The 26,487-nt window shown below is 43.0% G+C and overlaps 1 protein-coding gene across 3 annotated transcripts in view; it reads left to right on the plus strand.

Annotated features, from left to right (window-relative positions):
* Positions 1 to 406: 406 nt before the first annotated feature.
* Positions 407 to 26,487, plus strand: part of mark4a (MAP/microtubule affinity-regulating kinase 4a) — a gene marked incomplete at both ends in the record, with an annotated part of 33,981 nt that continues 7,900 nt past the window's right edge. For all 3 annotated transcript variants that reach the window (XM_083987146.1, XM_083987147.1, XM_083987148.1), the window contains 11 exons: positions 407 to 460; positions 3,574 to 3,771; positions 5,079 to 5,132; positions 13,186 to 13,234; positions 13,523 to 13,588; positions 15,416 to 15,486; positions 15,584 to 15,640; positions 16,267 to 16,503; positions 24,986 to 25,105; positions 25,190 to 25,289; positions 25,394 to 25,503. In XM_083987146.1, the coding sequence (XP_083843272.1) occupies positions 407 to 460; positions 3,574 to 3,771; positions 5,079 to 5,132; positions 13,186 to 13,234; positions 13,523 to 13,588; positions 15,416 to 15,486; positions 15,584 to 15,640; positions 16,267 to 16,503; positions 24,986 to 25,105; positions 25,190 to 25,289; positions 25,394 to 25,503 (1,116 nt within the window). The remainder of the gene's footprint in view (positions 461 to 3,573; positions 3,772 to 5,078; positions 5,133 to 13,185; positions 13,235 to 13,522; positions 13,589 to 15,415; positions 15,487 to 15,583; positions 15,641 to 16,266; positions 16,504 to 24,985; positions 25,106 to 25,189; positions 25,290 to 25,393; positions 25,504 to 26,487) is intronic.

A 26,487-nucleotide genomic window follows, 5' to 3' on the forward strand; every position in this document is an offset into this window, starting at 1 on the left:
GTCGCCACAGAGACGCTGGGCTCCGGCCAAACATCACCGCATTTTAGTTGCTTATTATTCGATGCCAGGGATTTGCATTGCATTGCATTGCATTCGCTGCGTCGCTGATCGGCTGTGTGTGTGTGTTTTTTTTTTTTTTTTTTTGCAAAGTGCATGGTGGAAATGCAGCTCGTTTGAGGACACCCCCCTCCAGATATCCATTGCTGCCATGATAGGCAGAGGTCTCCTCTTAACCGCGGCTCTGCCGGTTGGAGAAGAGGCAGATTGATTTGGGACGGTGGTGGGTCGCATCTGCGGATGTTATTCTGTCTGTGGAGCCTGTGCATCAGCCGCGCGAACACACCGTGATTCTATACTCAGGGAAAAACACAAAAAAACAACAACAAAAAAGGAGAAAGAAAACAACATGTCTTCTCGGTCTGCATTACCGTCTGGGAACGACAGGAGTACTGGAGACCATGTAAGTGCAATTACAGCCTATAGCCTGTATTTGTGTGCATGCAAACGATAAATCGTGCACCCCCCCTCTCATCTTCCCCTCCCCACCCCCCCCTGGAATGGAGATCTCCTCATATCTGTGGCCTGTTGGCGTTCACTGGCTTTGCAGACCGGTGGAGGGGAGGAGGAGGAGGGAGGGGAGGGGAGGAAGGGGGGGTCACAGATGGTGCTGTTGGTCGTTATTGGGTGAAAGGACTTTGGGTATGATTATTGGATGGATCTTTTGAGCGGAACATTCTCTTTTTAAAACGGGCTAACCTTGAGTGTGTCTGCGCAGCCCGGAATGAGTCCATCCGCATACGGCTACACTCAGCGGATATGCGCAGAAAGCCTGAAAAACCAGCCGTCACCTCTTATTATAAGGCTGTGGAGAGAGTGATGTCACATTATACTCCTTGCTGCTGCTGCTGCTGCTGCTGCCTCCTCTCTCTGTGTCTATGAGGCGTCCGTACGTGTGCGTGTGTGCGTGCGTGCATGTATTCCACAGATTTTCTTCCCCCCCTTTTTTTTTTTTTTTGAACGGGTGGGACAGGAGCACAGAAGGCCAAAATAAAAAAAATGTGCATAGGGGAAATCTGGGTTGTTCGCGTGAAGCAAGGGGATTACTGCGTAAAATGATGTGCAGTCCATTGCTGCGCAGCCTACAAAGCGCCCAACCCCAGAGCCAGTGGGTGTCAGACAGCGCCATGCATTCACAGAACAGAACAGAACAGAGCAGAACAGAGCAGAGCAGAGCAGAGCGGCCTGCAGAACAGAAAGAGCCAAGGGGGTTTATTCATCTTGAGACAGACAGAACATCTATCTATCTATCTATCTATCTATCTATCTATCTATCTATCTATCTATCTATCTATCTATCTATCTATCTATCTATCTATCTATCTATCTATCTATCTATCTACATCAAAATGGTGACATGACTGATTGACGTTGCATTATGTCATTTCCCCCCACCCCGCCATCTGTTTGTTAGCAGAGCTTTCAGCACAGACGGATGCTTAAGCCAGTAGATGCGTATGTGTGTGTGTGTGTAACTTGATGTGCCTGTGTGTAAGTTTACAACGTGCATGATTGATTATGGATGCAGATCCGTTGCCTCCGTTATAGAAAAGATGTAGATCTGCTGCCTGTCATCACTCTACAATTGAGGACGCTGATGACAGAGGAGTTGAAACACGGTGTTGCCACAGTGGCACAGGTGAGCCGTGGCTGGATGTGTGTGTGTTGTGTGTCATACGGGGGGTAGGGGGGGGGGGGGGGATTGATGCACAGTGCTGCACACTGCCAGAGCCTTTCAGTGCTCTGAGTTGGGATTGGTTGTGTAGAAAGAGTCCAAACCAGCTCCATAGGTGGGGCGTAAGAAGCAGGAGAAGATAGGAGTGTCTGAAGGTGGGGCTTAGGGCTACGTGGCTGTTTGGATTTGTGTGTGTGTGTGTGTGTGTGAGAAGCTGCGAGCGAAATGACATGCAGGGGGGATGGAAGTGTGATGCCTCAGGGAGTGGTACTGGCCAGGGACCACTGTGCCGGCATCTGCTCCCTTTCCTCCTCTCCTCCTACATCCCTCTCTCCACTAGTTCTCCATCACTCGTTCTGTTTTTCCCTGTGACTCGCTGTGGCCTGTGTTTTTTTTTTCTCTCTCTCTCTTTCCCCCTCCTCCTCCTCCACCATCTCCCCTCTTGTCATGCCTCCTCTTGCATCTTCCCTTGTTTCGTCACACGACAAGAATCCGCTCCGTGTACTGTAATACACCCAGCCTTGTTGTAAAATGCACATTGTTGTCCTTGCCTTTTCTCTTCTGCTCTGTTTACTGGCTGAAAATTATCTGTGACTCAAGCGTTGGACTCTGTCATCGCTGCACAACAGTACTCTGAAGCGCTGGGCTCCAGAATCCAGCAGCAGCAGCAGCAGCAGCAGCAGCAGCAGCATCAGGCGGTGATGTGGAGCAGCAGCAGCAGCAGCAGCAGCAGCTAACTGTTTACAGGGCGGCCAGAGCTTCAGGGCTACCTCACATCGCACTGAACATATTAAATTTACAGTCTGTCATATTGCATGAAGACATCTTTGAGCAGTCAAGAGGCAGAGCTCTGAAGACAATGATGCACAACTCAAAATGGAAACACTATGTTTCAAGCGTTCATCATGAGCTGTTAAAGGAATAGTTCACCCAAAATTCAAATTTCACTCATTATCTATTCACCCTCATGTCGACTAAGAGCTGTGAGAATTTTCAGAGTCCTCCGTTCCTTCTCTGAGTTACGGGGGGGGGGGGGTCCGTGCAGCAGTATCTGTCCATATAATGGTTGTCAATGGATACCAACTTTCTTTGTCCAAAAAGACACACCATAAAACATCCAAATACCTCCATACTGCTCGTCTGTAATGTCCCTCTTGTATTGAAGCCCCGACATGAGAAATTGTTCCGCCGGTCACGAGAGATTTGCACTGACGAGCAGCATGGAGGTATTTGGATGTTTTTTGGTGTGTCTTTTTGGACGAAGAAAGTTGGCATCCATTCACAACCATTATATGGACAAATACTGCTGGGCGGACCCCCCCGTAACTCAGAGAAGGCACGGAGGACTCTGAAAATTCTCACAGTTCTTAGTTGACATGAGGGTGAGTAGATAATGAGTGAAATTTGAATTTTGGGTGAACTATCCCTTTAACCCAAAAGTGAAGGACATGTCTTCACTGAGCTCAGCTCCCCGGTCCCTCTCGGTGTTTGTCATGTTACCTCCTCAGTATAACGATAGATTAGAAGCCAGGCTGCTTAATAAAACCAGATTTAGCTGTGTCAGAGTCTACACAGTCATGTGTGAAACCAGTGGTGCTCAGTGACTCCATAGATGCAGCAGATGACACATCATGATGGGGGGGGGGGGGGGGGGGGGGGGGGGGAGTCAAGCTGTGCCTTAAAAGTCTTCAGTTAGACTTTAGGCTTCTGATCTCCAGCGTTTTGCGTGTGCAGAGTTTATAAGGACTCGATAGAGACAGGAGGAGCTACAGAGGCGCAGGCCGACAGTCCTGCAGGTTTCCTTATACCAGCTCTCTTTTAACCCCTCATTTTTTCCCCAGCATGTGTCCCTGGGGGCCAGCCGCTCAGACAAGGCCACCAGCCAGTCCAGCCGCTCCCTGGGCGCCCGATGCAGGAACTCCATCGCCTCCTGCTCCGACGAGCAGCCGCACATCGGCAACTACCGCCTGCTCAAGACCATCGGCAAGGGAAACTTTGCCAAGGTCAAGCTGGCCCGCCACATCCTGACGGGCAGGGAGGTGAGACGTGGGACACTGGTGGTCCAGGGAGGGGGGGTAGGGGACTGATAGATAGATAGATAGATAGATAGATAGATAGATAGATGGATAGATAGATAGATAGATAGATGGATGGATGGATGGATGGATGGATGGATGGATGGATGGATGGATGGATGGATGGATGGATGGATGGATGGATGGATGGATCATGAGACAACAAACAAAAGAAAACGTGATCTATGTATCATTTTGCTGTGGGTGTGCAGTATTCTAAATTAAGATAGATAGTAGTGATGATTAGTTTCAGAAACCTAAGGCCACGTCCTTCTGAAGCCAACAACACTTTGAATCCAGTGTTTTTGTGTTTACTTGTCTGAAATTGGCAGCAAACCATCATTATAGCGTGGGTTAGTCTTGCCAATGCAACTCACCAGGGATTAAAACCACTCAAACTGACTTTTTACTACAGCTTGTTGAAGGAGCTGTTCACACTATCCTCAGCCCACAGTGTGTTGTATTTAGATGCATGTTTTTGGATGTGTAAAGAAATAGCCTGAGCATCATGTAGAGTGAGTCTAATGGTAACCAGTGATGGGAAAAACAGTGTTGTAAAGTAACAGCGCTACTTTTTTCAGTAACAAATAATCAAAAAAGTTTCCCCGTTAGAATGCCGTCACCGTTACTGACAATATAATCTACAGTTACTTGACTCAAAAAGCCCTGTCACAAAATAATACACCTGTTAAAGTGTACGTTATATAGCCTACACATTTATTTCAGTCCATCAACTACTTGGAAAAAAGCAGTAACCAACTCACTCAGTATTCCTCCGCCAAGGCAGGCTCCGTGATACCCATTGCGGAGCATGATTGTGTGGAGGAATACTGAGTGAGTTGGTTAGTTCCAGATAAACAGGAGGTTATGTTATGGTTACGAGGGTTTAGGAGGGGCAAGTTCAAGTAATTTGAGGTTCAAGGTTCGTTTATTTTATTTATTTATTATTTATTATTTTATACCCTTTTTACAAGATCATGTCTACTGTATATTGTGAATTGAATTTGTATTTTGTATCTTAAAATGATTTGTAAAATAAAAACGAACCTTGAACCTTGAATGGGTTTAGGAGGGGCAAGTTCAAGTAATTTGACATATTTTAGCATTTTATAAAAAAGTAACGCAATATTTACTTTTCCTGGTAATTAGTTACTTTTAATGTAATGCAGTCTCAGTTACTTATTGGGGAAAGTAACTAGTAACTATAACTAATTACTTTTTTTTAAGTATCGTGCCCAACACTGATGGTACCATGTTGGTGTCTCTTACAGGTTGCAATAAAAATCATTGACAAAACTCAGTTGAACCCAACCAGCCTACAAAAGGTGAGTTCCTTCTTTTTCTATCTCCTCTTCAGTTTTGCCTTCTACCCTCGCTCACATTGGTGTAATTCAACAAAAAAATACTGTGACTCGGGGCGGTTTGGGTCTATCCTGCCTCGGAGGGGGCAGGAAGAAGGAGAGAGCCGCTGATGGAGAGAGCGAGAGCGCCGGCGGGACGGGATGCTGTTTGGCAGGTGCTAGGGACAGGATGGGAGTGAGAGGAGACCTGTGCTCCAGAGGTCATCTCCCATCGCTCTCTGGGCTAATCGCTGCCATGAGAGGGGAGGTGACGCACGCTGGAAGCCACAGTCATCCAACCTCTCCTTTATTTTTATGTGTTTATGTTCCTCGTTCACACACACACCCTTTTGTATTTTCTTCAGTGCTTCGGGGTTTGGGCGAGAAGTGTCCCTGTTTAAGCGTATGCACAGTTTGTCAGGAGGAGGAGGAGGAGCTTTTGATGGACTGGCTGCTTTTTTGTTTTTGTTAGTTTTTCCTGCTGGTCAGCATGTTGGATGGAGCCTGAATGGTGGACACTTGAGGTTTGTTGTGCATGACGGCCAGCAGTGGTGGACAGTAACGGAGTAAATTTACTTGAGTACTTTACTTAAGTACATATCCAGAGGATTTGTACTTTACTTGAGTATTAGATTTCTTTGGTACTTATTACTCTTACTTGAATACATTTCCAAGACAAATATTTTTACTTGTACTCAAGTTAATTTCTAGGAAGGCTGAAAAGTACTCGTTACTTTCAGGTCTGCTCTTTTTTTTTCTAAAATACTATTGGACACAAGCTGTTTGTCAAAGAAGGAAACCCTAACCCCTAAAAGCAGCACATCAGTGCAGGTTTCAAAGAGTTAATTCTCAGAAACAAGAGTTAAAATGTCCTTAAATGAATTTAGAAAAAATTATAGTAATTCATTGATGTGAAAAATAAGAAATTTACTCTTACTCTTACTTTTACTTAAAGCAGAAGTGAGTGATCCGGTCGTTTTCGCTAATGCTGCGTTCCAGGCAGGCTTTTGAAATCGTAAATTACAGCTTCAAGTCACAACTTACGACTTTGTAGCGTTCCAGGCAACCCACTCGTGTTTTTCCGACCTGTTTTACCGGTGAAAGTCACTATAACGGCCACTCGTAACTTCCGACCGGTGAACTCGTACCAGATCGAACTGGTACCACTTCACGGTCGGAAAAATACGAGTTTCCTTGAACGCACCATAACAGTCCTCGTCGCTACGTCACCACATTCACGGCGTTCCTTGGCTGCACACACAGCCCTGCATGCCGTTCTCTCTCCTCATTGGATAAAAACTGTAGGATACGATAAATGTTTTCTCTTCGGCTCAGAGCAGAGCAGAGGGACTGAGAGACCCGTGTTTCAGTCCAAACACTCTATGTAAGTGATTGCTGTCGGAAGATATAACTATTTAAGACTTATATTAACACAAATATATCACTCACTTCTGCTTTAAAGTAAAAAGCATGTACTTTTGGATACTTAAAGGTGATAGCTACAAGTTTAATTCCTCCTGGCCAGTATGTGTTCCACTCACACTGCCTGCTCTCGCTCCAACCTTCCGTTTTACTGGTTGCCAGTTACAGCAGTAGCTAAAGTTCTAATGCTGTTGCCACAGAGATCATTCCATGCCGACGTTTCCAATGTAACCAGATGTAAATATTTATATATTTCGGACCCGCCAAAACAATTATTTATATACTATTTTTTTTTTAATTCAGTAAAATGAATACTTTTATTCTGCACCCCTCTAGACATTCTGTGGATGCATTATTTTTGAAAAATGTATCCTTTTGATGAAAAAGTTGTAGCTATGACCTTTAAGTAGGCTACCTTTAAAAGCAAGTACTTTTTTACTCTTACTGGAGTAACATGTCGACTGAGCTACTTTTACTTGTAACGGAGTACATTTTGACCAGTAGTATTTGTACTCTTACTCAAGTACTGGGGTCGAGTACTCTGTCCATCTCTGACGGCCAGGGACGAGCAGAGCGGCGGCTACTTTGGCCTCGGCGGCCGTCCACCTCAGACTCAGCAGCAGCTGGAGTTGCACACATCTGGACGGGGGGGAGACGTTGCTCTCCTCCTGACACAACATGACAAACTTTCCCGTCCTGTCGTGTGTGCAGATCTCCGCTCGGTCAGCCCGTGTTGTGTTATCCCTTAATGCTCCTTCTATGCACATATAGGCCAAAGAGTGTCCTCCTCCTTCAGCCGTAAGTCTGTCACTCCCTCTGATCTCCCTCAGCCTCCTCTGTGCCCGCGGGCAAGAAGTGAACAGACCAGAAGGATCAAATCAGGGATGAAGTAATTGTGCTTTATTTGTGTGTAGTGTGTGTGTGATTCTGTTTGACAGAAAGATGTCTACATCCTGCTGCATATGGTAAAAGCACACGAGTTGAAATGTAGAATACAAATAACAGGGGCGCGCCTAACATTTTCTGGGCCCCATAGAAGAACATTACTCAGCCCCCCCCCACCCTTGCTTTTATTTACCAGTAGAACGGTTACTATTTCTCCTTTCTTGGTTGAAATCCAGAAAGATTTATCTAAAAAGATTTGTCCAGGATAAATGTTGATTAATGAAAACAATCCTTCTGGTTATATTTATTTTTCGTAAGTAATCTTCTCCTCAGCCTCTGTATCGACGGTGCAGCGACAGCAGTGACCTTGACTTGTGGAATTATCAAGGTTTTTTTAGTCTGTAAATATGAGTTTTCATCGTTTGCTTCTCCGCTGCCCTTTTGATAGCCTCCTCCTGTAATCCTCCTACTTGAACTCATCATATTGTCGGTGCTTGTATCATGACAGAACATGGATCCTCTTTACCGCAGCTGGCTAGAACAGTAGATGCTGTAAATCCTACTTGTATGTTCATACCTGGTGTGACCGGCTGCTGTGAGAGACAATGGCGCAACATTAAGGACAGGAGGCTATAGGGAGAGAGGGAGAGAGAGAGAGAGAGGGGGGGGGGCAAAGGATTGGCCGCTGAATGGAGAGAATACTTCACTATTGGCTGGTAATAATAGCAGGCTTCTCTACATACCCGTGGGCTAGAGAAAATCCTCAGTACTGAAGACATGAAAGAGCCAATATTAGCATAATCTAGAGGGTGATGTATGTAGAGGGGAGAAGGAAAGAGAAGATGTATAGGGTATAGGATATAAGACGGGGAGGAGGAGAGGGAAGTGAAATCACAGATGGGAAAATCAAGCCTCAACATCCGTGAAGAAGGATTTTTATGAGAGGAGAGATTACAGAGGCAGATTACAAGAGGAGACGTTCTCATTGGAGGACATGTAAAAAAAAAACTGTGTCAGAGTTATGTTTATTGATATATTCTCATTTACCTTATATTACAAACAGATTTTCTATTTAAACCAGAAAACATAGCTACTCCCATAGTGGTCACAGTGCATATTTTTTTCCTTTTTCTGTTTTTGTCATTTAATCAGCCTTTCAACACATACATGTGTTCCTCCAAATGGATTTCTAGATTGTGTAAACACAAAGTTTAAAGCAGGACTTTTTGTATTTAACTGAAATCAATCGACTAATCATGTCAGCTCTATTGTGGTTCATCTTTTAGAATAAGAAGAACCCTATTAATCCCCAAAGGGACATTTCTTTAGATTTATATTTCATTTTTTAAATGTATCTTTTAATATTTTTTTAATTGATTCAGAGTTCCAGTAAACAATACATCCAAAGAGAATCACATTTTCATTTTTCTGTATAACCCAACACCCATCCCAGAGACCCATCCATACATCATTATATCAACAGGTTGATGTACCCAGATTTGTTTTAAATAACAGTGAGTACTTGTCGGAGAAAAAAAAAGAACATGAGCAGCGCGCATGCATGTTTTTTCATAGGTTTTCTATTCATTCGCTGTCGTTAACTGTGACCTGGGTCAAACATGTTGCCTCGGGGACTGTTCCTTGTTTTGACGGATCTGGCTGCTCAGCCCCGTACAGAGACAAACAGGGAATTAATGGGGACGCCGGGATGATGAGCGGTTTCGGCACTACGTATCCCAAGATTCCCCCTCTAGCACAGCTGGAGAAGCAGGGAAAGAGCCCGGTCTTAATACCTGGGTCGCTATGGCAACAGTGACGTCGGGGCACAGCTGGAAGAGAAGACCGTGAAAGGAGTTGAATGAAGGAGGAGAGAATGGAGGGAGACATGTCAGAGACGAGGAGAGGGGGAGGATTGAGAAAAGAGGATAGAAAGGCTTATCACACCATCTTTTTTTCTTTCTTGGGCGGGAGTCGTCTACACGGAGGAGAGCAGGCTTCGGTGATGGCCTTTTACTGAGGGACTCCGCTGTTCCATACAGCAGGCCTACAGGAAACCAGGAGGACCGGATCAAACTGAATCCTCTGCTGTGTAAACAGACACTCAGTCACATGCAGAGAGGAGTCGCTCCCTTCATTCTTTAGATTGTTTGTGAGCCATGTTGTAAAATAAGACTTATAAAATATAATACATAAAGTGAACAATTTTATTATGTTTATTGATTCATCTGCATGTTTTCATCAGAGTCAGAGTGCCTTCAGTTCCGCATGATAGTGTTGTGGTCAAGACCACCTGTAACCTGAGACCGAGTCAAGACCAAGACTTTGAGGGGGTTAAGACCGAGTCGATACCAAGACCAGTGCCAGTGCTTATAATAATCATGTGACTTGATATTTACATTATTCCTCAGCTAAAAATAAAAGATAATTTGATATAAAATGTATATAATATTTAAGTTTGGATTGAACAGAATAACACAGAACCTGCTGATGGTTACAGATACTGTTGTAGAACAATTTAATTATCTTAAAGGGACATTGTGTAAGTTCTCCTGTTATCTATTCACGAAAATCGATTATTTCGTTCAAAAGTACATTTTTCATTAATCAGTAATCCCCCCCATCAACAAACTGAAGTGTTCCTTTCAGCTCTGAATGAGCCGTTCATATCATTCATATCTACATGGAGCGGGTAAGCTCGGTGCTGGCCATGTGGTGTCTCCATGTTTATACGTTCAGTGGCAGCGTGACGGTAGGAAACCACGGAAACTCAGCGGAGACACCGGAGCTGTCGGCTCAGGTGGAGGTGGCGTCTGTGAAAAGTCACCGCGGTAACGCAGTGAGGACTGTGAGGATGGCACGTGAATGCTGCATTCAAGTGCCGTCGGAAAAACGGCCGTCAGTAACAAACCAGGCGTCACTTTAGTCCCAGAAGTCCAGAGAAAGCCGGTAAAACGTGGGTCAGGTCAACAATACGACATCGCCATGACAACATATTGTCACGTGTATTGTTTTGCCTCGTGCTGACGGACCACTTGTTTACATAGCGGCTTGTTTATGCCGTTATTTCCGTCGGCCAACTAACCAATTTCACGTGAATGTAGCATGAAAAATACGACTGAGTTGCTTGCGATCTACAACTGCAAAGCTAGATGGGAGTAATTCTTACACAATGTACCTTTAAAGTTATTTAATTACATCACATAAACCAAAATGAGTGACATTTGCCTTTGCCTTCTAAAAAAACAGATGCTGGGGCGGCGTTTAGCTCACTTGGTAGAGCTGCCACCCCACGTTGAGGCTATAGTCCTCACTGCAGCCCCCCCTCTCTGCCTCCCGTTTCCTGTCTCTCTCTCTTGACTGTGCTATCAATTAAAGGCATTAAAAGCCCCCCAAAATATACTTAAAAAAAAAAAAGTCACTGCAGCTGTGGCCTGGAGCAAAAATCCCGAGTCCAGCTTGACCGAGACCGAGACAAGACGAAGACCTTGAAAATATGAGACCAAGACTGGTCTCGAGTGCTACAACACTACCACATGATCATGTGTTTCCTGTAAAAAACACAAAGCCAGTGAGGGACCTGTCCTGGGTATAGATCGCTGTCTACAGTAGCCAATAGCGTTGAATGTATATCAAGCACCGCACCGCCTTCCCTCGTCCACCACCTTCTCCCACCCCTGCCGTCCTCAACGATGAGTTAAAGGTGGTGAAAATGGTGAAAACATTTTGGAGTGAACCGTACATGTTGAGGTCTGACAGGATTTATAGAATAAAATTAGAATTTGTCCTTGACTACAGCATGAGTCATCAAAACCTTTTGTAAAACACATTGATTGTAAAAAATATGGCATATAAAGAGATAAATGAGCAATTAACGCGGGGATGGTAGATTAAACCTGGGAAAATACATTTTTCATTTTATGAGGCGTTTAAGGGATTGCACTTTAATGCAATGATGAAAAGACATGTCTATATTATAAATAGATGAACAGACAGAGAAATGTACTCTAACATAGATTATCTTCACTTAACAATGAAAGGAGTCTTCACTGATATACAGTATATCTGCACTCCAATTTGAAGGTACCAAAACTTGATTTTCCCAGTGTGCAGCTTTGATCAGAATGTACAGCTAATGTAGCCTGAAGATCCTGACTCAATGTTTTTTTCACACATGGAGTACTGGCCCTACTCCTGAACACTCACCATGTTAATCTTCCTTCCTATTGAACTCCACAAGATTACTCAGGACAAGTGTGGAAGTGACTCAGTAGAAGTTGGATTAGGGTTAGGGTTATGAAATCCACCTCAGGTGTGACACGGCGGTGAGGAGCAGCATGAAGGACAGAGTCTGCTGCAGGAACTCCTCTCCTGTAGATTTGACAAGTTGTTGTGTTGTGTTTCACTCCAGTCTACTGGCCAGGTTGGTCTTCAAACACATGTGGGAGTTTTGCTTCCGTTCTGGAGTCTCACAACCTTGGTGCTTTGTGGTGAACCAGCGTTTAAGTGGAATCAAAGTGGGCGAATGTTATTCTGCATTACTCAGATTTTTGCTTTTTTGCTGTCTCTGTATCATTCTTCAGTGTTTTTTTAAGTCTATTAATTATTTGGTCTGGTGTTGGAGTGAACCCAGCCTTGGCCATCTCTTCCCAGAGTTCAAAGATAAGAATCACTTCACTTTGTTAAAGGGATAGTTCACTCAAAATCTACTCACCCTCATGTCGACTAAGGGCTGGGAGAAGTTTCAGAGTCCTCCGTGGCTTCTCTGAGTTACAGCGGGGCTCCGTGTAGCACTGCATGTCCATATGCAAATGGATACCACTTTTCTTCGTGACAAAAAGACACACCAAAAAACATCCAAATACCTCCATGCTGCTCGTACGTAATGTCCCTCTTGTATTGAAGCCCCGAAATGTGAAATTGTTGGGAAAAAAAATTAATAAGTCTATATTTCAAGCTTGTTTGCAGCGGAAGCTCCTCTCCCTGGTCCGTCAAAATCTCGCGAGATTTGCGCCGGCGTCAGTAATCGCACTGAGGCCGGCTTGTTTCTTTAATAGAACACTACTTTCTCCAGGTTGTCAGTCGCTGCTCTCTCCTCCTTCCTGCTCGTCTTCACAGGCTAGAATACAACACGCCCACTGATGATGTCACAGTTTGTAGGGAAGAACCAAGTGTTTTTTGGTTTCCTTGAGAACCGACTTTTCAGGTTCTGAACCTGTTATTTTTTCGGTCTGAACACACCAGCTGGTTCAAAATTGGGTTTGGGAAGCGGCACAGAGCCCTGCTAGCATGAACCCCGATGTGTAGCCTCCTGAACAATGATTGCTGGTCAAAGGACATATTATTCCCTCGACTCTGACTGAAGCTCTTGTCAAACAACCATTATCACCTCCAGAACCATCTGCTCCTAGCAGAGAACAATAAGACATAACACCCTTAAAATGTAGATGTGAAATAAAATTGTTTGTTTGCAGCAAATGTAACTTTCAGAAATTGATTAATAGCAATAATCACAACTCTTTGGCAGTTCTTATTTCAGCTGATGGGAAGTCTTTTAGTATTTTCATTCTATTTCTATGAATATGATCTAAACATTGTCCTTATTGCTATAATTAAAAGCACAGACTTTTTTCCAGTGTGGACCAACAGTGCTCAACACTCAGAGGCAGTGATTGGATTTTATTTATGACCCATATTATCGTGATGATATTAATATTCTCTCTTCTCTTCCCAGCTCTTTCGGGAGGTACGAATAATGAAAGGCTTAAATCACCCTAACATAGGTAAGCCACATACATTCATCTGGATGGACTTTACATTTGTGTTTATGAGTGTGCATCTGTCCGTGCATGTGTGTGTGTGAGAGAGATTTGCTACAGAGGGCACGAGCCGGGATATATATATATATATTTTTAAAGCTGAAATGTCATATGTATGAAAAACCCCCAGCAGTAACGGCGGGTTTCCCGGGTATTAAGACAGACGGGCAGACGGCTGTGCTATTATTTCTAACATGAGCAGGATTTGTTTATGTGTATTTGATTTTAATCTGATTGTGTTTGTGGCCACAGTGCAGCTGTTTGAGGTGATTGAGACGGATAAGACCCTTTACCTAATCATGGAGTACGCTAGTGGAGGTGGGTACATCGGCCGTCATGTGCACGCTGTGATGATACAGAACTGCAGCTGATGATGTCATTTAGTCAGCATTTGGATGCATGGTGATACTCAGGGGTGAAGGGTAAAATTACAAGACAGTGGTGCATTTGAGGGTTTTTTTCATTGGGAAATAAGCTTTATTTCTTGCCTTCAGTTTTTTTAATATAACTAATACCTGTATACAAAATATCAAAGTAGAACCAGATAATCTTAGTTTAGCAAAAGGGCTGGTGGCAGTGTAATCTAAACAAAATGATAGATATACACAACATATCAACTGTACATACAACAGGTTTACAATTTACTGGACTGAACAGAGGTGTTGCGTGTACTGTACGCTGCCAATAAATACTCAGATGACATATCATTTTTTTCAGTGAAAAGGTTTAAAGGTGCTGATTTGTAAACATTTGTTACCTTCAGACAAAGCCAGGCTAACCCTGCTCCCCCGCTTTATGCTAAGCTAACAGTCTTCATTTTATTTGGATGACATCACGGTCCACATTAACAAACCTTCTTTCTTTGCACTGTTCTACTCTAGTCTAATCTGTTTTGGGATTTCTAAAATACTGAGACTTCACAGTAAAACATGCAGCACACAGTACAGTAGTTTGCTGTTAATCTATGGAAGCCCATTTCACCTGTCAGTCAATAAAATATCAGAATTTCAAAATAATGATAAGCTATTTCACCCCTAAGAATATTGTTAAAGCGATAGTTCAACATTTTGGCAAATTGCCCTAATCCCTGTAGTTTGCAAGCTGTTTTTTAGATCAGCGGGGCAGAGATGCGAGCTGCTCAGCTAACGGTACGGAGTCGCTCCGTACTTTCCCCTCTCTCTCATCAAATACACAATCCAACAACTCCAAAACGCTCTTGTGGACAAGTTGTAACCTGCAAATTCACCACGCTATGAAATAATGATATAAAATTACGAGACGGAGTTGTTTTTGAGGAAAATGCGTTGCCGAAAAACTACATTCCAGACACGGTGATTTCAAAAACGCAAGTAGTTCTGAGTATTTGCTTCATATATACGTTATTATTTCACAGTGTAGTGAATATGCAGGTCATAACTTCTTCACAAGAGCATTTTGGCGTAGTTGGATTGCACATTGGCCAAAAGAACCGATTTGTGAGCAGCTGGCGTCTCTGCTCCGCCGATCTAAAAACAGCTTGCACCGACAATTAAAGGAAATTAACCTACTCCTATGACTATATGGATTATGGCTATAGGCCAATTTGCCAAAATGTTGAACCATACCTTTAATAGAGCATATAATGCTTGTGCAGACCTGCAAAAGCATTGTCCCATGATAGGAAGTGTCAATGAAGAGGCCACCTTCCTCCGAAATTCTTTTGCACAAACTCAGATAGATATAAAATTATAGATAAGTACCACAAAAAACCCAAACATTTTACATTTCCAAATTTAGTCAGACATGACTCCAAAAACATCAGCCTATAATTAAACTCTAATTTATAAATAGTGTTACTGATGAGTCAAACCTGTGAAACATAACATCACACTAATATTTAACATGCTAGATACTGTAGATACTGAGTGATCCTCCAATAATAACACTTGACAACAAAACGATTAAGAATATTAGAGTGTAGAGACAAAATCCCTCTTGAGGAGAATAAAGTTGAAATTGACACCTTGACTGCACTTACGGCCTATAAATATTAATTGTGACTGAAGCTGATTGCGTGTATCAGTAACAACCGATCAATAACATCATGGCTGTAATGCTTCTGGCTTTATTACCTGACTGATCAGGTTGTGCTGCGCTCACTCACAGGTGAAGTGTTTGACTACCTCGTGTCTCATGGGAGAATGAAGGAGGTGGAAGCCAGAGCCAAATTCCGACAGGTAAGAAGATCCCACCTCCTTGATGCTCACGTTGCGCCGGTCCTCACATTGAATTGTCAGCACTTCAGGTTTTTGTCTGTGTCCCCCGTGTCCGCAGATTGTTTCCGCCGTCCACTACTGCCACACGAAGAACATTGTCCACAGAGATTTGAAGGTGAGAAAGATCAGAACATGTTTTGGTCATGAGGGATTAAGGCTAGTCCAAGACTAGGACATTTCTTTTTTCCTGACAGATTACACTAAACTGAAAGTTATAATCTGGGACTAGTCCTAATCTGTGTCTGTGAAAAGGGCCCTTTAGCATCTTAATTGCAGAGTAAAGCACTGAAGAGCGGAGAGGCTGATTTTTTTTTTTTTTTTTTGTTGCTTTGAGGCAGTCAGAGTTTGGCTCTGGTTGTAGTAGATTATACCATTCCTCAACACACACTGACATATATACAGTACAGTATGACATCCAGTATCTATGTTGTTGGACAACATGCAGCACCTCCCTTCCTCCCCATCTGTCTCTCAACTGACAACTGGGCTCTTCTTATTTTTCTCCATCACAACTCTCTTATTCCTTTTTTCTTGTGTCTATACCTTCTTTCACGTTTCTCTTTCTCCTCCTCCATCCAACTGCCCCCCCCCACTCTTCCGCCCTCCCTTTCTTCTGCCCAATCTGTTCTCTGCATACATTCCTCTCCCACCCTCCCTCCCTCCTTCCTTCCTTCCCTCCTCTCCTCTCCCCTCCCCTCCCTCTGCCTCTTCCTACTCCGCATCAATGTATGTATGACTCAGGCGGAGAACCTTCTGCTCGATGCCGATTCCAACATAAAGATCGCCGACTTCGGCTTCAGCAACGAGTTCACGCTGGGCAACAAGCTGGACACGTTCTGTGGCTCGCCGCCCTACGCCGCTCCGGAGCTTTTCCAGGGCAAGAAGTACGACGGTCCTGAGGTGGACGTCTGGAGTCTGGGAGTTATCCTCTACACACTGGTCAGCGGCTCGCTGCCCTTTGATGGGCAGAACCTGAAGGCAAGTGGACATGAGCACTGTAAAAACTCAAAATCTTTCCAAGAATATTTGTCTTATTTCTTGTCAAAATGTCTCAATTTTCATCAAAACTAATCCCTTTCCACTTAAAATAAGACTCGTCACCTAAAAATTAACTTGGTTTTAGATCATTTTCACTTGTTTCAAACAAATTTTCAATTGAAATAAGTCAAAAAATCTGCCAGTGAAAGCAGGTTTTTTGTGCTTGTAATAAGAAAGAAAAACTTGCTCCACTGTCAGATTTTTCTACTTATTTCAAGTGAAAATCTGCTTGAAAAAAGTAAAAAGTGTCTGAAAACAAGCTACTTTTTAATGTGCCGAGTCTTATTTTTAGTATAATGAGGTTTGTTTTGACTAGAAATTACATTTTAACTAGAAATAAGACAAATATTCTTGGTAAGAGTTTTTGCAGTGAGGAGGGGTCTGTGCGTGTCTGTCTGTGTGTCTGTAGTTGTCCCTCCGTGTCACTTTTGCTATTCTAATGCTGGAATAAACAGTCCTGCACCAAGCACTTGGTTCCAAAGGGTTACACTTTATCTTAATCAAGCATCAGGAGCGCTTTAGGCATGACAACCGATAAAGCAACCACAGTAACATTTCCCATCCACTTTAAAAGCCAGACACACTGCACCTTGGCATATTGCTATTATAATGGCATAATGTTTCACACAGAATTAGATTCTATTTGTGGTCAGTTCATTAATATTGTGACTGACCAATGGGACCGGTCCAGGCATGCAGCAGATCAGTCCACTCAGAGGGGCAAAGAGGGGCTGAGTGAATCAATGCACTGCACACAGCTCTACAGTGAAATAATGGTACAAATAGCAATATCAGAATTTTCATTATATGGAGGAGGAATAAGATGAGAAGTCTGAATCTTGTTAGCTGGGAAACTGGACACATATAGGTGAAGAATAGCAGGCACCTGAGGGTTTACCAGAAGCTTCTCTAATAATAATAATAATAATAGTAATAGAGAGAAGAAAATAGAATATTTTTCTTGCAGAAATTTTGAAAATGCCACAGGTGGGTGCGCTGCTGGGGTGGGATCTCTGTCAATATGTCTGAATCCAATGTATAGTTTAGTTTTACTTTAGTTTACTGTCATATACATTAAAATGTGTATGTGTGTGTGCCGCATGCCCTGCCCTTTGACTTGTTGGGAGTGAGAAAGAGAGGTGCAGTAGAAACTGTGACAACACACCACAGACCAACGTCTCAACCAGAAAGAGAGCTGGTGAATTTACAAGAGAACTTTTAATTTGAAATAACAAATATAAAATCTGTTCTCCTGACCCCGTCTGGTACCCGGAGCAGAACTGATGATGTCCAGTGGTTTTTGTTGGAGGCCAAAATTTGAAAATGAGATGGGACACATGGAGAGTGAGTTAACGGAGTGAAACTTAAGTGATATCACTAAGGATCAGACCTGCTCATGGTGGTGGAGCAGGTCTATTACAAGGTTCCCTTAGTCATAGGTCACATACCAACACACCAACACTCAGTTACAGCACAGTGCAGATGTTCTCAGTAAAGATGTTAGGTAGGTGAAATGCAGACTGAGTGAAATTATTGATGTGAGCTTGGAATGATGGCAGAAAAAAGGACAGAAGTGGTCCCAGGATGGAACCAAGGGGAACTCCAGTAGTGAGTGGAAACGGCTTAGATTTGAATGTTTTGACTGCAGCAAGAGACATTACAACCAATCCAGGATTGTGTCAGTCATTCCAATAGAGGCCAGTCTGTCAAAGAGGATGTTATAAGGGCCACTCTCAGATCAAGGAGGAGGAGCTATAAGGAGGTCATTAGTAAGTTTTTTTTCCAAGTTTGTGTCCTTGTTGTGGATGGGACGAGAACCAGAATGGAGTCGCTCATAGAGCTTATTGTTGGACAAGTGATCATGAACTCCAGCAATGTTTCAGGCAACATTTTGATTTTCTTTGCTTGGGGTGTTGTTCTGTAGCTAATAATAATAAATGTTTTTTATGTGGTGCATTCTGTTTGTGTCCTGCTGGCCCCAAAGTGCAGATAAACAGGCCTTTAAATAAAGCCTGGATCAGATCCAGGGATGTAGTAGCTTCCTGGTGACTCAGTGTGATGTGTAGCTGTAGCATTTTGATTCTGAATGTGGTCCAGCACCTTAGTGTCTCATCCTCATGGATCATGTAGATCGCCTTGTGTACTGTGTAGTGATGTATCAGTGATGAGCCGAGCGGTGGAAGCCTTCTGCCCTTTTTTTTGTAAATTAATACAAGGCAGAATAATAAGATGATATTCTCTGCACCACAAGCAGGCACTCCTTGCTGACTGTGACTGAATGTTGTGATGTTGTGTTTCTGACCATATAACCAATCACGTGATGACAGCAAGGCTCATGCGGTTAAAGGACAATTCCGGGCAAATTCAACTCGGGGCTATATTTTCCTAACATTTTAGGTCTAAAAGAAGGAATCTGAAGATTTTCAGTTTAATCGCTCCTGTTTTGCGGTGGTTGTGTCTGTCCCCGCATCGCCACGGCAGCCATGAATGGGAGTGGATGCAAGTTCCGATGCTTAGGCTGTTTACATCCCTCAAAGCTGCAATTTTTCCACAGACAGAGTCAGATGGCTACTCAAACATGCACCCAGAAGTTTATTTACTTCAAGCAAGCCGACATGTTTGTAAAACTAGATCTGATTCAAAGTCTCCCAGAGTCTCGCGCGAGACCCAAGTTGCCGTGCTTGGTGCATTCAGGTGCAGTCGGCTACCGTATGTGTCATAAACACAGGAATATAAACTCTTGACTTACTTCAAGTGTACATTTTTTTCCACAGACAGCGTCAGATGGCTACTCAAACATGCACCGAGAAGTTTATTTACTTCAAGCACTTGCTTCAAGTAAAAAAAACTTCTCGGTGCATGTTTGAGTAGCCATCTGACGCTGTCTGTGGAAAAAAATTGCAGCTTTGAGGGATGTAAACAGCCTAAGCAGCGGAACTTGCATCCGCTCCCATTCATTGCTGCCGTGGCGATGCGGGGACAGACACAACTACCGCAAAACAGGAGCGATTAAACTGAAAATCTTCAGATTCCTTCTTTTAGACCTAAAATGTTAGGAAAATACACCCCCGAGTTGAATTCGCCTGGAATTGTCCTTTAAAGGTGAGGGCGCGCAGGGGAACGCCACGTGCTGACGGTCAGGTACAGAGCAGGAGTGAGGGAGGAGTAGAGAAAGAGAGAGAGGGTGGTGAGTGATGGTTGGAATCACTCACCTCCTGCCAGTGCTTCTACTATAACTTCTACTGCTGCTGCTGCTGCTGCAGTATCCACCCCTCAGGCATCACTTGCACCACATCCTACAAAACCTCACAGCTCCTTAAGCCAGGTGTTGCCACAGACCATGACCCCATCAAGGCTGAGATTTAAAGACATCTCTATCTGCTACTCATGTTTATTGAAAAATAATCGAATTGAATTGTTTTGTATAACTGACTTTAAAGGGATAGTTCAACATTTTGGCACATTGGCCCATTGCCATAATCCCTATAGTTTTAGGAGTAGGTTTGTTATCTTTTCTTTTATGAAGAAGCATTTTATGGAGCTAATTTCTTCCCTCATCCTGGGAAAGATGTACTGGTGTGGGCGGAGTTGTGTTTTGTTTAGTTTCGTTGTTTTCATGGTAAATTTGTGCAAAACCGCTGATGTGCGTTCCCATCAGGGGCAGTTTTTCGGCAAGCAGTCTCTGCATTTGCCTCGTAACGTTCTGTTATTATCTCATAGCGTGGTGAATGTGCAGGTCACAACTTGTCCACCAGAGAGTTGTGGAGTTGTTGGATTGTGTATTTGATGAGTTTGATGAGGGAAAACAAGAAATTCCATTAGCCTCCGTAGCGTAGCTCTGAGCAGCTCACAGCTCTGCTCTGCCGTTCTAAAAATAGCTTGCACCGACAATTAAAGGTAACAAACCTACTATAGGGATTTGCCAAAATGTTGAACTATCCCTTTAACCACTTCTCACCCATTTGTTGGCCTGCCACATCATATCTTATAAAGTTGACATGTTGAACATGTAAATGTGTTTGCAAATGTCACATTTCCAGCACACAGGTGGCTTCATGAGCATTCAGTTAGCATGTCGTATTTGTACTTTTAGCTCTGTGTTTGGTCTCCACCAGCTTCTGCTGGAAATATCTGCTTCTTAGCTGCTGAATGAATGAATGAATTGAATGAATGAATGAATTAATTAATGAATTAATGAATTAATTTATATTTATTTACGTGTCGTGCACCAATTAAGGCGCCCAGCCTATAAGGGCTTACAAGACACATTATCATCATATTTAGACACCAAACAAAATAATCAGAGCACAGACAAAACCAAACAAAAACAGAAACCACATGGCATTCACATAAATAATTCACTTTTTCTTTTTGACCAGGCACTTTTTATAAAAGTAGCTATAGTAAAGACTTCTTTTCTGAAGAACCATTCCAACTTTACCTCATCATCAACCCAAAACAACTCAGGTTTCACATTCTGCATTTTCTGAAACAAAAACTGCCTGGCTTTGTCATATAACGGACAATGAAACACAAAATGCAGTTCATCCTCAATTACATTTAAATTACATAATGTGCATAATCTTTCATCCTCAGGTACTGAGTTAAACCGACCAACTTCTATTGCCAGAGGGAGAATCCCAGCCCTCAACTGGGCACATAAAGATCTCTTGGATCTATCCAATGGCAAAGTCACATAGGGTTCTGAACAATATACATTTTTCAATTGGCAATAGGTTCTGAGCTTTGGTTTAAACCAGATATCCTTAGCCCATTTTTCTTTATACTCAAGAAATAACTTATGTTTCACAAAATTAACATTACAACGCAAATCATTAGTGACAATATGTTGTTGATCAACCTCGCTAAAAATAGCTTTCATGTCACGATACCAAGGATAGTTATGTGTTTTATCCCAGTCAAATACTTTTTTGGCTATTCTATCCTCTGGCATAGAAGACAAGCGATTCCAAAGCCTAAGCATATTTGCTATTTGCTCCACTAGGCTTACAGCTAGTTGCTAATGTGCTGATATGCTGTACAGTTGAGGGTTGTAAGATTTCTTTGCGAAACCCATTTCACACGGTCATATGATCCGTGAAAATATTGATCATATTAACCATATACTGTATATAGGTGTGGGTTTTCTTAAATGATAGTGTATGTAACTTGATAACAACATACAGACACCCCAATAAACCTTCACCAACCTGACTGCAGACAGTGAAGGTTGATTACAGTTTCTGATTGGCTGATGAGCACGAGACACTGTATACCTTGAATTTCAAGCACAGAGAGAGAGAGGGACAGTCAAGTGACAGACATGACGAGGGCCACATTATAAATCAAAAGAACATATAGATAGCTGCATTCTAAAATTAATGAACTAAAATGAACTCAAAACACCAACCACTAAGTTAACAGCAGATATGTATCACTAGAATCACTAATAGTGATTCTAGTGATACATATCTGCTGTTATATATTAAATATACTCTCTTGTATAAAGGTTTGTGTGACTGTAACTTGTCTGTGTAATGTGTGCAACACTGTGAAGTTAAAGTATGTGAAGTATGCTTCCTGTTCTACTGCCCACACTACTGATCTGCTGACTGCTTATTCCATATATGAAGTCAAGGTATTCAGGTATTCAGCTTTAAATTATGGAAATAAATGTGATTCCTTCTTTAATTCAAGGACATTTATCAGCATTCCCCTCTGTTTCTCATGACCCAAGAGCCAGACCATGATGACATGAGACAAGAGGCCACTATTGATGTGGATCTCGTGCTTTTCATGCCTTTCTGTGACTGCCTGCTGGCAGACGTTACACCCTTTGACGGACTGGCTGACCTTATCCCCTAGAATGAGTCCAGTCAGTGAGTCCATTCATGAGCCACTTCCTCTGGCTGAGGTGTTGTACAGTCTGATGGCAGCGGAGACAAAGGATCTCCTGAACCTCTCGGTCCTGCCGTGCAGCGAGATGAGACGCTGGCTGCTGCCGTAGCCGTGTCCCTGACCTGCCAGACTGTTGTAGAGATGGTGAGTGGTGTTGTCTAAGACGTCTTGCATCTTATACTGCACATGTCACTCAACAACAGCCCTGAGTGAGTCCAGACTTCTGCCAGTCACAACATGAGCAGCATTTCACTGCAGACGTCAAAGGACCTGAGCCTCCTGAGGGAAAAATAGTCGGCTCTGTTCCTTCTGGTAGAGGACATCTGTGTTCAGGGACCAGTCCAGATCACTGTCCAGGTGGACACCTATAAGTGGATTACCTCAGTGTCCTGCCTGTTGAATGTTATAAGACTGGGGCTTGTTAAAACGAGCATCTCCTTGGTCTTGGAGGTGTTCAGAAGGAGGTAGCTCTTGTTTCTTTATTCATTGAAGGCCATTGTCAGCTCCTCTTCCTGCCTGTTCCTGGTTAACACCACAATGGCTGTGTCATTTGAGTGTTTCTTGATGTGACAAGACAGAGTTGTATTTGAAGTCTCCTGTATACAGAGTGAACAGCAACAGAGTCAGACTGGGCCTGGTGGAGCAGATGAAGGATGGTATCATCCACTCCTGGTTGCAGACTACTAACTTCAGAGGATTAGACTATCTGTGGTCTCAGAAGGCGGAGAAGTAGGGTCTTCATGATGTGTTACATGGGGACCACCAGTCTACAGTATAGCCATTTATCTCAGCTGGTTGTCCTACTTTCAGTACTGGAAGAAGTCCTGATGTTTCCACAGGACTGAGACTGTCCCTGTTTGTAGACTTAAATTGAAGATCCTCCTCTGTTTTGGGTGATCCAGGGTTTGTTGTCTGGAAAGCAGTCATCCTTGTTGGTACATTGTCCACGTAGAAGTTAATGGCATCTGTGGTTCATTCAACCATTCAGTCAAGGTTACTGTTCTCAGTCTTCTCTAGTGGTGTGCATCTTCACTGGCCTCAAGATTTGATTCCATTACGATTCACTTGCCTACGATTCGGTTCGATTCAATTATTCCCCCCTCTCACGCTCTCTCCCCCTCCCCGTCTCTCTCCAGCTGTCCTTTCAAAATAAATGCATAAAAAGCCTGGAAAAAACTGACTGTGGTATAAGACATTTAGTGGTGGCGGCTGCCACCAAATTCACTATGCAGGAAAAACCATGCCATTGTGCTTTAAAATAGAATAAATTGCTGTCTCTGCATGTGAACATCATCAAACTTGAATGAATTATTTGAATTTAAAAATCGGTTATGTGACAACTGCATCAATTCAGAATCGTCCAATTAGGAATCTCAATTCATCTTTGAAACAATTATTTTCAGCACCTCTAGTCTTCTCTGTGGCTGCTCATTGTTATGGACACAGAATAAGCTGTGATTTAGAATCTGTCAGACATCACATGTACATAGTGAAAAGAAATGAACCTTTAACGTCAGAAGTATTAATAATTGTCTCCCTTCATCTCTTTGTTTGATTTCTGTAATGTGATTGGACCATGGGGATGGACCTGCAGCTAGAAAAAAAGCTGCAGGTAAAAACAAACCTGTATCCAAAATTCAGCAGATGGCAAATAATTCCCCCCAGAGCTCAACCAGAGGGTGAAGACAAATGTGTATTTAACCCCTCTTATAAATGACTGCATCCTAGCAAACTGCCTGTAGGGATGGGTCTGGTGTTTACTTCCTTATGTATCACACTGACTGGTCTCATCAGAGATTTTAAGACAAACGTGAAATACTTCCATGTGTCTTTAGTGAGATTTCCACACAGTGACAGCAGTAGCAGGCACAGGTCATTTGGCCAATCAGAAGAGAGAATGAGAACCTCTCCTCTGATTGGCTGACTGTTTTTGAGTGGCGTGTGGTCGGGCCAATCACAGGCAAGTAACTGAAACCTAAACTGCATTCATAAAAATTAAAAAAAAAAAAAAAAAACTGGTCGCGGTTGGCAGAGTTACCTTGTCTGTGACATCACACAAAGGAGGAAGTGCTATCTGCTCGTCTTAAAGAGACAGTTCCTACAAATGCTCGGGGTGCATTTCTCTGTTTATGACCAGTTTGATGCATGGGGCAGTATATACAGTACGTGGCCCAGAGACCTCCCCAAGCATGAAAAAATAACCAAAATCACATTTTTCATGTCATGGGGCCTTTAAGTATTTGTTACTATCTAACGTCACATTCCAGGCAGGCTTTTGAACCCTTAAGTCACGACTTCAAGTCACGACTTACGACTTTGTAGCATTCCTTATGTTTTTCCGACCTGAAAATGCACTAGAATGGCAGTCAAACCCGTAACTTCCTACCTGTGAACTGAACTCGTACCAGATCGAACTGGTTACGTGTTCATGGGTCGGAAAAAAGTGTTGACTCGTGTGGTTCTGGTTTGACTTGTGTCTGTGATGTATATCGTATGTGTGACACGCGACTGATGTGGCCAACAGGAGCTGAGGGAGCGCGTGCTGAGGGGAAAGTACCGCGTGCCGTTCTACATGTCCACAGACTGTGAGGGGATCCTGCGTCGATTCCTGGTGCTCAACCCTTCCAAGCGCTGCACCCTGGAGGTAAACACGTCCAAAAACCCATCCAAGGTTTGATTCACCTAGTGTGATATTCACTTAACCGTTTCCTTGTTTCTGTTTCTACAGCAAATCATGAAGGACAAGTGGATCAATTCAGGGTATGACGGGGAGGATCTGAAGCCCCATATAGAACCTGTGGAAGACTACGGCGATCGAGTTCGCATAGGTGAGTCAGCTGCTTCAGACAGAATGGTAGCAAAGTCTCTGCCATTTACAAAAGACACAGTTTTTCTTACTATGTGGCTGTTTGTGCTTGTTTGCATTGTGCAGAGGTGATGGTCGGGAAGGGCTTCACTACAGAGGAAATCAAGGACTCTCTGCTCAATCAGAAATACAATGAGGTCACCGCCACTTACTTGCTGCTGGGTCGCAAAGGAGACGTGAGTTACACAGATCTACCAGTGTTCATGCATCTGCTGAATGTCACACCATGATGCACATGAAAAATTATATATTTTGACTTTTTCTGGAGATTTATTTGAATATTAAAAAAAAAGAAAAAAATCAAACTTATTAAATGTAATTAAAGGGCCCATTACAGTTTTAATAACCAAGAACCATCTCAGTGTATTTTTACATCTCCCCTCTGTGGAGCTCTAGTAACAACAGATTGGTCAGCCAATCAGACAAGAGAACGTTCTCTGATCTCTGTTCTGATTGGTCGACTGTTTTCTGGGTGATCCAGTAAGAATATAAAGCAGATTTCAGTTGAACATGTAGAGCAGCGAAATCCTGCAAGATTGGACGGTGGGTCCAGGTGGGCGGGGCCTGGGCCATGGATGAGGTCAGGGAGTGACGGCTGGTTTTAAAGCCTCAGGCTGTGTGCATTTCTCTGTAGACTGAGGCTTTGATGCTTCCACAGTATAAATATAGAACCTAGACCTAATCACAGAACACATGACATCTACCTTTATACTTTGTGGCGCTTTAAAAACAAACACATTAAAAGACGGTAAAAAATAAAGTATAAATCGTATGTTAAGTATATAATCATGTTTAAATTATTAAGTCTCACTGCTACTGTACTGTATCTCCATTCCTTCTTTCTAAATATCTTTATGATGTTTGGTCAATAGCTCATTAACTGATTAAGTGATGTTATTAAAGGGACATTTCAACATTTTGGCAAATTCGCCCATTGCCATAATCCCTATAGTCATAGCAGTAGGTTACCTTTAACTGTCGGTGCAAGCTGTTTTTAGATCGGCGGGGCAGAGACGCAAGCTGCTCAGCTAACGCAACGGCTCATGGTATTTCCACGTTTCCCTCATCAAAATAAATACACAATCTAACAACTCCAAAACACATTCGTGGACAAGTTGTGACCTGTACATTCACCACGCTAACGCTATGAAATAATAACG

This window comes from Trachurus trachurus (genome assembly GCF_905171665.1).
Source record: "Trachurus trachurus genome assembly, chromosome: 14".
Classification (NCBI taxonomy): Eukaryota; Metazoa; Chordata; class Actinopteri; order Carangiformes; family Carangidae; genus Trachurus; species Trachurus trachurus.